At 32.4% G+C, this 12,799-nt stretch overlaps 2 protein-coding genes across 3 annotated transcripts in view; both read right to left on the minus strand.

Moving 5' to 3' along the window:
- LOC127494805 (polymeric immunoglobulin receptor-like) overlaps positions 1 to 12,799 on the minus strand; it is a 62,088-nt gene that overhangs the window by 33,712 nt on the left and 15,577 nt on the right. The gene's annotated exons all lie outside the window — the stretch shown is intronic.
- Positions 1 to 12,799, minus strand: part of LOC127494629 (polymeric immunoglobulin receptor-like) — an 80,766-nt gene that overhangs the window by 2,612 nt on the left and 65,355 nt on the right. The window contains exons 1-5 of one of the 2 annotated variants that reach the window (XM_051860652.1): positions 9,233 to 9,325; positions 8,720 to 9,043; positions 1,549 to 1,857; positions 1,412 to 1,460; positions 551 to 609 (exon numbers count right to left, since the gene is read on the minus strand). In XM_051860652.1, coding sequence (XP_051716612.1) covers positions 551 to 609; positions 1,412 to 1,460; positions 1,549 to 1,857; positions 8,720 to 9,043; positions 9,233 to 9,278 — 787 coding nt within the window. In that variant the 5' untranslated portion in view covers positions 9,279 to 9,325. Of the gene's footprint in view, positions 1 to 550; positions 610 to 1,411; positions 1,461 to 1,548; positions 1,858 to 8,719; positions 9,044 to 9,232; positions 9,326 to 12,799 lie in introns of those variants that run through there. The other variant, XM_051860670.1, reaches the window with a different exon arrangement.

The following is a 12,799-nucleotide window of genomic DNA, read 5'->3' on the forward strand; positions in this document are numbered from 1 at the left end:
TTTATCTCAAGACTTTTTGTCAGTTATGACTTATCTCATAATCTTAACTTTTCGTCATAATTGACTTTTTTACATTATACTTTTACATTATACTTTTTTATATTATACTGACTTTATGACTTTTATCTCATAATTTAGACTTTTTGTAAAATTTGACTTTTATGTCACAATTTCAGCTTTTTGTCATAATTATGACTTTTATCTCATAATTTAGACTTTTTGTAAAATTTGACTTTTATGTCACAATTTCAGCTTTTTGTCATAATTATGACTTTTATCTCATAATTTAGACTTTTTGTCATAATTATGACTTTTATCTCATAATTTAGACTTTTTGTCATAATTATGACTTTATGTCATAAATTCTACTTTTATGTCATAATTATGATTTGCTAACGCAACTTTTTCATATGTGGCTGAAATGGGCTTCCATAGTATGTGGTGCATCTAAACAATGATTATCTCCAGAGTATTGCATTGTCTTTTCTGATGGATAAATGATTTTCTGAAGAGATAATTATTAAATCAACCCAGTTCAGCTGCTTCTTACTGTTTACTATTTTATTCAAACTTGTAGGATTTCTGTTGGCAGACGACTGTGTTGTGAACCTGCAAAACAATATAAAAAGAGAAAGACAAATATGTTCACTCAAAAATGAAAGAACAATCATATCATTCCAAACCTGCATGACTTTCTCTCTTCCGTGGAACACAAAAGAAGAAACAATGTACTTGTCGCTCTTCTCCATGCACTTCTTTCCTCAAAAAGGACCTAACAACAGGACCTAACCTTCTACTACTTCCAAATTGTGAACAAATCATTTAGACCAGATTTGGAAACATGATCAACAGGTTCATTAAAAAGATCTGAATTATTAATTCATGATCAGACATCACTACTTCTTTCCTGAATACTCCTGAACGTGCCAAAAAGAGCAGATGCAAAGACATTCAGTGTTATTGAGATGAAACTATTGTTTGGCTTCAGAAGAGTTAGAATTTAGTCATACAGACCACTTTCATAAAACTTTCATATGGTGGTTTTGTAACCTTTGATGAAGCTTGAAAGTAAATCCTATTTATTGTAATTGCATGTAAAAGAGCACACAGTAAAATCAAACTAATATTTACGGATATGCTTAATTAGACTGACTCAGTCATTCTCTCACATATAGACATTAATATGTTGCAGCTAGATCCAGTATTAATGCCTTTGAACAGTGATCACATCAAATAAAAGGCCATGACTTGCAGTTATTATTAATAAAGAAGTATTAATCAACAATATATCACTGTAAGCTTGCTAGAGAATCATATTAGAGAATCAAAACTGACTGTTTTGACCTTTTTACAACTCAGGGGATAAACCCGCCACCCACCCAAAATGTCAAATGTTAAAAATGACACCTACATGTCTATCTCAGAGTCAGATGGTGGAGCTGTTGGAATATTTGTCACTGCTTGAAAGGAAAAAAACATTAGGGTAGTTTTAGTGCATTAAGAGTGTTACCGTTTTTATACAGTAGCTTAATTGATTTGTGATCTTACCACGTTTGGGTTTAATGACAATGAGTTGAACAGGAACCTGCAGATCTCGTACTGAGCAGAAGTACCATCCAGAATCACTGAGTCTCAGTCCAGTCATCAGCACAGTGAAGGATCTTCTCCCATCATCACTGATCTGGACTGATGGTTTCTGGGATGTGTCAGTCCTCCCCACTGTGTAACAGCTCTGATCTTTATATCTGCACCACTGTTTGAGTTTATTCTGATATCCAGAAGTGTAGAAACACTGGACACTGACATTACCACCTTCATGTCCAGATACACTGCTGTTCTCCACAGACACATCAGGAGCTGAACACAGACAAAAAGACAGTAAGATTTGTCAATCAATAGGCTTTAATGTTTAAATAGCTATTGATATTGGTTCGTTTTTTAATGACAAAAAACAGTTCTATTTTTGTCAAATGTTAAGGCCCTTTCACACCAAAAGTGAAATGAATAAGCCTCAGGCTGAAGGAAATTCACGCCTGTACAGTAGAGGACGCAGCTCAAACAAACCTTTCACCTGTGTTGCCATTCTGGATCACAGAAGAATAGGACAGGAAAGAAAGTTCAACACTCTTACTTCAGCAATAAAAAATGAAACAAATGTTTTATATGTTAAATATTTTTGCTTAGCATGGTTAAATTAGATCATCGAAGGTCAGCAGTAAAGACATTGCTTAATAAATTGAGATTAAATACATAAAGTATATTTGACAATATAATTTAACATTTTTAATTATTGCAGGTTTGCATGATATTCTGAGTTTGCATTTCACAGTTTTTAATCATTTTGAGGAATACTGAATCTGTTTTTGTGCAAGTGAGATGAGTAAATGCATGTTTACATTTAGTCTAGAACTACAATAACCATCATGTTTACACAGCACACACAACACCTCTGCACTTGCTCCCAATTTCTCTCAACATGGGGACAGGAGAGCTGTCAGTCAATAAATGGGAAAACAAAGTAACTAGCAAAACTTATTTGAAAAAGTAACTCTTTTGTTGTAAATTTAAAAGTAATGCGTTACTCTAGTTACTTTGGAAAATCTCATTACGTACCTCACGTTACTTGTCGTGTTACCCCAACACTGCTCAAGAGAGCCATTTCAGACGCAGCTATACAGGGAAACCAGCATTGCAAACTACTGAATAAATTACTCTTATGAGCTTTTTTTTTAATGAATCTATTGTAACAGAGTTAGGATTTTATTCAGTTTTATTGTGAATTCTTATTAATTTAGCAGCGGTTAATTATAATAATTATAATAATTTCTTATATATGAATGTGATCGCGCGTGTGGGCGTGTTCAAAGAATTTGGTGCTGAAAATATAATATTTTAAGTGAACTCTGACTTTTTAAATCATTTTAAATGACTTAAAGTTAAATTTGCAGAACTAAATTCAAAGATCTGATCTTGTAACATTCAAAGACATTTCTATACATTTAATCCATCTAATCGCTATTATAACCACCAGTATGTTCAATATATCACCCCCTCTAGAAATACTGCTTATAATCTATTTTTCTTTTTGCATTTGAAAAGTGAGGTGTTCAATTACTGTTTGTGTTTGTAATATGTAATATTTTTGTGCTTATCTGGAGTTATATATTTATTTTGTAGGATCAGTACAGATTTGTTATTGGAGATATACAGTGTAAGCTGTGTGGAATCAAAGACCCGTATTGATGAGGCGATGTTACAAGTTTTGCCATTAATTCAGCCAGCACACCCTGATCACACACTACAAGCTAAAACACTGACATCAACTATCCTTATAGCTTTTAAATGCTTTGAATCTTTTCTATTTGCAAGTAATAAATTCTCACCTGTGCACTTACAAATCCCCATCTAATCATTATATATTTATATATAATGATATTATATCATTATTTTCAAAGCAAAAACGCATTCTGTGTGAACGACCCCTCAATTTGCTTGGGTCTTGGGTTGTTTTTCTATATTTGTGTAATTGATAAAGTTATGTTTAATTCCCTGTAAAGTAGGAATAAAAACATTTATAAAATGTTCTCTATGTTTAAAGGCCAGTGTCAGTGAAGATGGTGTGGTCACTGGAATCCTGGTGTTTGTGGGAAGTGTGAAGGAGCCTCTCCCAGGATTCTACTACAGTGTTGTCCTGATGACTGAGGTAATTCATCTTAGGTGATGCAGTTGCGGTCAAAAGTTTACTTACACCTTGCAGAATGAACTGCTTCATCAGGGAAGTACTAAATAAAAAGACAACATGCAAATTTTTATGATCCCCCATATTGTTAAAATTATTAACATTTTGCAGATACTGCAAGGTGTTCGGGTGATTTGCCTACAGTGGTTCAGGCTGCAGGATGACCGAATGACTAAAGAAACATTATCAGACAAGAAACTTATAGTTTAGGGCTGCACGATATTGGAAAAAAAATGACATTGTGATATTTATTTCTGCAATATATATTGCGATATGAAAAAAAATCACCAGATGACTTAAATAGCTCTATTTGGAAAGAATTAATCATTCTAGGAGGATTGGGTAGATTTTATAGGTGAGTGAATTATAAGCATAGATAAACATAGAACAAAGATACAAATGAAATAAATAGTGCTTTATATTTTTCAGCTAAGTCTAACAGTATTCAGTAGGGCTGGGTATTGACACAATTTTCACGATTCGATTCGATATCTATTTACAAGCTTACGATTCGATTTCGATTCAATATCGATTATTTTGGATGTGTATCAGATACAGCAAATGGCAAATTTTCTTGAGGAAAAAAAATCTCTCAAATAATGCTGTAAACTATACAAGGGAGTCACTTGGTACAATATTACTATAATATTGAAGGTTAAAATTAACTGATTTACATACCAACATTTAAATTATGTTTTTTTATAATAAAGTTATAATATTAACTTTAGAATTACATAATTATATTTCTACTCCAATTTGTTTTTTGAAATATAAACATTTAAATCGTGTCTGTCATAAATGATTTATTCAAACATGCATTAAATACATAAATGAATTATAAATAAAATAAATATTTAAAATAAAATTATAATAAATATGTAACGTGGTGCATATATGTATCAGAATGCTCCTCTCTATAGCTGACTAACGAGTTTATGCTGAATATAATTTTTCTGAAGTAAATGTGACATTACGTGACATCTTTCCGCGGTTGAAACACTGATTGATCGATTAAATGTGACGTTATGGATCAGTTGTACTGTATTTGTAACATACCTTCAGATGTTTATTCATATTTATTTCACACTGTAACTGGTATTAAAGCGGAGGAGATGATCAGTATACAGTACACATCTTGGCCGCAGGCTTCAATCACTATCAGCAACTCTTTGCCTTTAGGAATAGCAAATGGGTCTAGAAGGGTGGTGGAAAAGGACAGCAACTGTCTTTGTTCATTTTTGATTATTTTCAAACTTACAAAGGTGTATATAAACTTTGGAGTGCAACTATATATCCATATCTATTGCTTTCATTCAACTGAGCCAATTATAATAATGGACTGACTCTGTTTAAAAACAATTGTTTTCCTTCTGTTTTTTTTTTTCTCAAGGTAATTTTTTTTTTACTTTCCTGCCTCTTTGGAACATGTCCATTTACGCATACTGTGTAGAGATGGTGCGCAGCTTCATGGACATTTGAGGTTTTCTGCCGATGGAGAGCTTCTAGGACATTGACATAAACAGCACTTTTTCCTACAACAAAAAAGTTGGAAACAGACAATTTTGGTTTTCTTGTTTTTGTGCCTTTGGAATTCATCAAGTTTTTTTTTTTGTTTGTTTGTTTTTTTTTTCTTTTCAAAATTACATTCACTGTAATGCTGGAGTAAGATTTTAAAAGAAACCTTTTGGTCCTGTTTAATGTTTGTGCTAGTAAAGGTTTCAGAGCTTATAAGTAACAAGGTTCGGTAACACTTTACAATAAGGTCTCATTTGTTAACATCAATTAATATATTAGACAACATGATCTAACTATGTGCATTAACTTTTTTACAGTATTTATTAATCTTTGTTAACATTAGGTAATAAAAAATATAGTTTTTTCAAGTTAGTTAATAAAATGTATAGTCATTGTTCATGTTAGTTTACAGTGCATTGTCTAGTAACATATGCAACTTTTGATTTTAATAATGCATAAGTAATATAAACTAGGATTTATAAATGCTTTAAAGTATTTTTCATTCATAGTTCATGTTAACTAAAGTAGTTAACTAATAAAAAGTTATTGTAAAGTGTAAAGTTTTGAATCTTTTCTTTTCTTTACATTTTGTTTGTATTAATTCATGGGTGTTATCTTATTTATCATCTTATAGATCATACAGAATGATTTTTTCTGAAAATGTAAAAATGCAGAAAGTATTGTGATGGGTAGGTTTAGGTTTAGGTACCTTTGTATGTGAGGGAGAAAATGATCACTGCCTCACTGTCCTCCAGACTCTTTCTAAATGACAGTTAAAGTGTTGTAATTGTTTGTGATTGTGTATAGTGTTTCTTGGGTTTTCTTGTGCATCAACAAAAAGGTTTTTGTGTGTTTGTTATAGAGCTTGTTTTGTCAATAAATGTAGAGGGTTTCGATTTGCATTTGTGTTGATTGTAATATTTTGAAATATACTAAATTGTAACTTCATTATTATATGTAATTACAAATAATGTAATAACAAATGTATTAAATAAAAATGTATGTAAATAATGTAATTACAAATGTATTAAATTATATAATAGTGTACATGTAAATTACATTAAAGTATATTTTAGTTCACATTAATTGCTTGTCAGTACATTCAGAAGTACACTTTTACCATATTTCAAAGTACATAAAAAAATTGTATTAAAGTCCCACTTAAGTGGTTTAAAAAAATCACTCAGAAGTTCAACTAATTGCATTTAATATGAACTTAATCTGTGATATATTTAAAATTAATTACAAATAGAATGCACTTAAGCAGCTGAAAACATTACATTTAATTCACACTTAAGTGTATTGATAACTGATATTAAAATATATTTTAGTTCACATTAATTGCTTGTTAGTACATTGAGCAGTGCACTTCAACTATATTTTAAAGATACTAGAAGCAATTACGAAGGTTATCATAAAGTTGTATTAAAGTCCCACTTAAGTGGTTAAAAAAAAATCACTCAAAAGTTCAACTTATTGCATTTAATATGAACTTAATATCTGTGATACATTTGAAATTAATTACAAATAGAATGCACTTAAGCGATGAAAACATTACATTTTATTCACACTTAAGTGTGTTGTTTTAAAGTATATTATTTGTGCAATAAGTACACTTTATAAAAGTATACTAAAGTGCACTCTTTTTTCACAAGGGCACGGTTGATGTTATTTTACATTTATTTAGGTCACTTATGCCTGCAGCAATACAACCACTAAAGGGTGATTTATTTCATTACAGGTATGTCTTTTTGTATGTTTTTGTTTATTATTACATTTGTTATATGTAAAGTGTGATCGCGTGTTGCGATGTTAATTTTTGTTAAAGCTGTTATGGCGCAACATAGAGTTGCAATGTGTACTGCACGCTGTGGGTCACTTATGCCTGCAGCAATACAACCACTAAAGGGTGATTTATTTCATTTTACAGTCTATAGCCTGCAGTAAAAAGAAGAAATACACCAAACCAGCATTTATGTTTGTGCATTTATTGTTCGGCCAGAGACTGAGCCCGTCACACTAAGACATGTGCACGACCAGAGGTGCGTTTCCCAAAAGCAATTGCTAACAAAGCTCAACAGAACTTGCGACCATAGAACTTGCGTTAGTTGGCTAACAATGTTTTTGGTAAACATATCCCAGTATAGTCCGATTTCCAAATGAATGACTCTTCTGAGCTGTTTTTTTAGTGCGTCAAAAACACACAAAACAACAAGCGTAGCCTGACTCCTCAACAAATGACTTCTATAAGTTGATTATTTTTTATGAATCTAAACCATTCAGCGCTACAAGAGTTTTTGATTGCCAAACGAATCATTCTTATAAGCCAATTCTTACTTTAGTGAATCAAAACACCATTCGCAGTGGTTTCTGATCTGATTCACTTAGTGAACTCCAAGGAACCGGAATCATTAAGAGGAATCAGAATCAGAACAATTGGTGTTAATTCGACAGTAAATGAAGAACAATCATGATATCTCAGCAACTAAAAATAGTTAGTGTCACATGGGTTCTTCATTAGTCACTGTCTTCAGTTAACATGTTCTTCTTTTTTCAGTTCTTTTTACTTGTGTACAGAAATAAATATCTATCACACCTAACCCAACAAGAACTGTAACTGTATCATTATTTATAACATTCCTTATAGCTACATTATTTCATATTTGTATTATGAGACACCCCAGGTGAATAGGGTAAAAAAATTAACTAATAGATATCACCATACTACTCCAGCTGATTGATTACATTAAAAAATTGCAAACATTTTTTGTATTACAAGTTTTCTAAAATGTTATGTTTAAATATGCAAATGAGGCATTATCTAATTAAATATGTGCTAATTTGCATACATTTCTAGAACAAAAATCTGAATATTGGATGATGTCAGGTTCAAAATTCTCGTTTAATTTTTTGGACATGTTAAATTCAAAGGTTTTTACAGAGGGAATTTTGGATATCTCTTTTTATCACTCCATAAATCAGAAAATATTATCAACAGCTAGAAAAAAAAATATTTTCACCATTTTTTTTAGGAATAAAATGTTATATAAAATCAGGCAAATTAAATATCAACAAATCCCTCTGTAAAAACCTTCAGAATATAGATAGGAATAAAACTGTAAAGTATGGTGTATATAAGTTCTGCTGAAGTGGAGATTTCTGACTCAGAGCAGGAGAAAAAACTCATTTTGAGAAAACGGCCTTTAAAGATATTTACTGTAATTGAAATCTATAGACGCAAATAGATAAAGTCCTATAAAATATACACTTAAAAGTGTATTTTGGATGTTTTCTTTCCACCAGTCTGAAAAAACACTTCATGAAAAGCCAAAAAGTGCAAAATCTCAAAATTGACAGGTGCCTGAAAAAACAGTGTTTTTGCCTGTAGTGTCTCCCCTTAATAAATGCATTATCATGTTTCTCAGTGAAAAAAAATAAAAGGTAAATTGGAAAGATGTTCTTTACCTGATTGTATCGTCAGATACAAATAATAACCGCCGTCTATGGTGCCATAGTCACCAATCTCCACAGTGCACCAGTAATATCCAGAGTCTGAGGTCTCCAGACTGTCCCATCGCACTGTAAAAATACTCTGGTCTGGATAATCAGTTATGGAATATTTTCCTGTCTCATTTGCATATGCCAATATACGGCAAGAGCTCCAAACTGTCCCCTTACACAAATATTTGCGGTTTTCTTTATATTGTTTATCATACACGCATGGAATAATGCCAGATGATCCAGATTTCACTGCTATATTAAGTTTCAGTCTATTAACTCCAGCAGCACCTGAAGACAAGAACAAATGTAGAGGAGAAAACATAAAAAAACACTCACAAACTGCATATAGGCCTAAATATAGGCCTATACAGTGGAATTATATCTTAAATATTTCAAGTTAAACAATTTTAACCATTTAACAACAGACCGTACAATAGTTTAAAATGCTTTTTAAACAGAATTATAGTTTTGTTTTACCTGAGATGTAAAGTAAAATCCCAGAGAGAATCAGAGGGTGAATCATGTCTACAGTGGAGTGTGTGTGTATGAGAGGAGCTGCTCACTTCTTGCTGTGTCTCTCTGTTTCCTCCTGTTTCAGAGCAGAAATATCGCCTGAAACCACATAAGTGTTAACAAGTGAACAAATAAGCTGCAGCAGCAAACACAAACTAGCCACAACACAACAACAAATCAACATTTTACTTGTGGCTAATTTGGTTTGTGAACACGTTAATGCATGTTAAATGACAGCAGTGTATAATCTGAATCAGCAGGTTCTCTTGAGCAATTTAATATGTAACATTTACTCGAAAAGAGAAGGTTGTTAATTACTGCACAAATACTGAACAAAATGTTACATTGTATAAGCTGCACTTTTGACAAAACTATGAAAGTGATTAACACAAACTTATGTTTAATTGTTAGCTTGTTTTATTTTTTAATCGTGTTCAATAATTTTGCTGTTTTACAATAAAATGTTTTCTTTTGTTCACCTTTTTGAATTACAGTTTTTTACGATTGCTTACACACTAAAATTAAATATAACACTCTACACTCAAGGAGCAAAACCTCAGCCCAGATCTGCAGAACTATAAGCACATTCTCAGCCTCACACAAAACACTACACACTTTGTTTTGCACAGCACTAAACACACTTCTCTACATTAGACACAGAAATCTAACATAATTTCACTTCTGCTTTCCAAAATACCACCCCTATAAACCAGTTGATCAAACATGGCCATCAGGTGTGCAGACATTTAGGTGCTTAACTGTAAACTCAACAATCAGGTGCAAGTACTATAAAAAGGCAAAAGGTGAGTTTATGTGTCTTCAACAAAATGGAAGGCAATGTTGCAGTAAGAGGGAGAGGGAGAAACATCATTTTGAATGTCCCGGGCTAACGTGGTGGTAACATCACAATGTATGTTGCAATTACACAGAATGGGGTCCTCCACCAGCATGCCAACTTAGGCCCTTACAACACGGCCCACATATTCACACTTTAGACAGACTACACAAAATCGTCACAGCAGAAGACCAAATGGATGCAGAGCAGATGAGATACATTGTCATATAGGACAATGTAAATTTCCACCTATCTGCTCTGGTTTCATTAGTGTCCACAATTTTCATTCCAATACCTCCCACCATACTGTCCCTTTCTAAAACCCACTGAGGAGGTTTTATTTTTTTTATTTTTTGGCATGGAAGGTTTACAATCTCCAGCCCTATGTCAGGATATGCCTCATTCAAGCCATGGAAGAGGCCTGTGACCTAACTGATGCAGGGTCTGTCCAAGGATGGATTCACCTTTCAAGAAGATTCTTCCCTCGCTGTCTTGCGTGAGAGGACATCGCCTGTGATGTGGATGAAGTGCTATTGCCAGATCCAGCTAGGCGAAGAGATGATGCTTAGGTGTTTTTTCTATTTTTTTTTTTTTTTTTTTCATTTAAAATCATCCTTTTGTTTTGTCTCCACAAATGTTTTTGTTCGTGTAATATATTGTATTTAGAATACGTTCTGATTTTCAGTGCAAAATACAACCTTTGGAAAGTCATGGATGTATTGAATGGTCTCTGAAAAAATATCTCTGAAAAAATCAAACCCAGACTATATCATTAGAAGAGTTACAAGTGTTTAAGATTGAGCACAGCAGTGTGTAAATGAATCAAACAGAATCAGAATGTATGAACCATGTGTGTTCCATACAGTGTCAAAGTTGGGTTTTGTTAAATTAATGTAAAGTTTTGAATGAAGTGTTTCATTTTGCAAAAGAACTGAGGTGTTCTGCTACTTGTGTGTGTGGATCTGTGAATTGTGTGTAGTGTTTTGACAAAATGAGCCTTGTTTTTAAAATTGTGCTTAAGCAATCGTAAAAAACTGTAATATGATTAAAATGAAATGTCTGGAGTTGGTGGAAGGGGTTCATGGGGGTTGGTTTAAAATAATTTTAAACAAGCAAAATTGATTAACAAAATAAACGCATGCACAAAATCTAAACTGTCCATGTTTTCAGATGTTACAACTCAAAAGACCTCAAAATTTGCAGCAGAAAAATATGAGAAATTATATCAGATTTTGAGATAAAAAAAAATAAAAAAAAATAGTATTACAACTATCCCCAGTCTCTCATATATCCTTAAAATAATGACCAATTATGTCATTTAAAAAATATATTTGAAAATATTTCAAGTAGTTTTAAATTAGTTGTGGCTGCATTAGTTCGGGTAATGAGTGTGCTGAACCTCTGAGCAAGAAAGAAAATAATGTGTGAATGTACACTGTGAGCGTTGGACAGAAATCAACCACAAAAACACATGAGTAAGTAAAGCAGAGACTGACTTCTGCTCCACTTACAGTGTTCATCACATGGCCAACAGACCACAGTGCACACAAAAATTACTTTTAATTTTAAATAAGCATGTTTGTAAAAATGAAAACAAACAGACAACAGAACACTGTACAAGTAATAATAAAAAAAAAAAAAAAAAAAATATATATATATATATATATATATATATATTACAGTGAAGAGATGAAACAGACACAAAACATATAATTTAGACAATCGATTTTTCTCAAGAGACAAAGAAGAAGCGTATATACGGGGAACCAACTATTACAGTTTTTTTTTTTTTCAACTGCTTACACACATTTTTAAAACTTTCTCTTTTTTTTCAAAACTTCACACACAAATCCAAGAATTGCACACACATGCCTCACATCTCTTGCAGAATGAAGCACTGCATTCAAAATATCACAAACACATCTCAAAAGCAAACATTTGTCTTACGTTGCAAACACATTTGCCATAATATTCTATTTTTGGATATATCATATACACACAGTTATTCAAAACCTACAGCTCTTCTTTCATGAGATTGTAATTGGCAGAGAGATGTTGAAAAATTCATGGTAAGCATGAAAGCAAGATTAACACCAAACTATTTTTTTTTTTTTTTTTTTTTTACTGTAAGCATTTGTGGTTGTGAATAAAGTATTACACAGTACGAAAGAAAAAAATACATTAACCATGTGTAGTTGGAAAAAAAAAAACAACCAAAAAAACTAGCATAATTTTGAAACAATGAATATTCCAAAGGAATGGTGTGTATGTGCGTCCTGGTAGGGGACCAATTGTCCCCACAACTATAGTAATACCAGTGCATTTTGACTTTGTGGGGACATTTTTTACAGTAAGTCCCTATGAGGAAACAAGCTTATACGTAAATCATACAGAATGATGTTTTCTGAAAATCTAAAATGGCAGAATGTTTCCTGTGATGGGTAGGTCTAGTAGCAGGGTTAGTGTAGGTAGATAGAATATACGGTTTGTACAGTATACGTAAAACCCAACATGTGTTTGTTGTGTGTGTGTTTTTGTTGGTGGGCGAGATGGTTGGGTGTATCTAGGCTCCATCTCTCCTCCTCGCTGGGTCCGGCCACAATACTTCATCCACGTCTGTGGGGGAAATTTTGAGTTTCTGTATAATTTCCATATGATTTTACTTATATGCTTATGGTTAAATGATTGTGTTATTC

This window comes from Ctenopharyngodon idella, chromosome 2 (assembly GCF_019924925.1).
Source record: "Ctenopharyngodon idella isolate HZGC_01 chromosome 2, HZGC01, whole genome shotgun sequence".
NCBI classification, from domain to species: domain Eukaryota; kingdom Metazoa; phylum Chordata; class Actinopteri; order Cypriniformes; family Xenocyprididae; genus Ctenopharyngodon; species Ctenopharyngodon idella.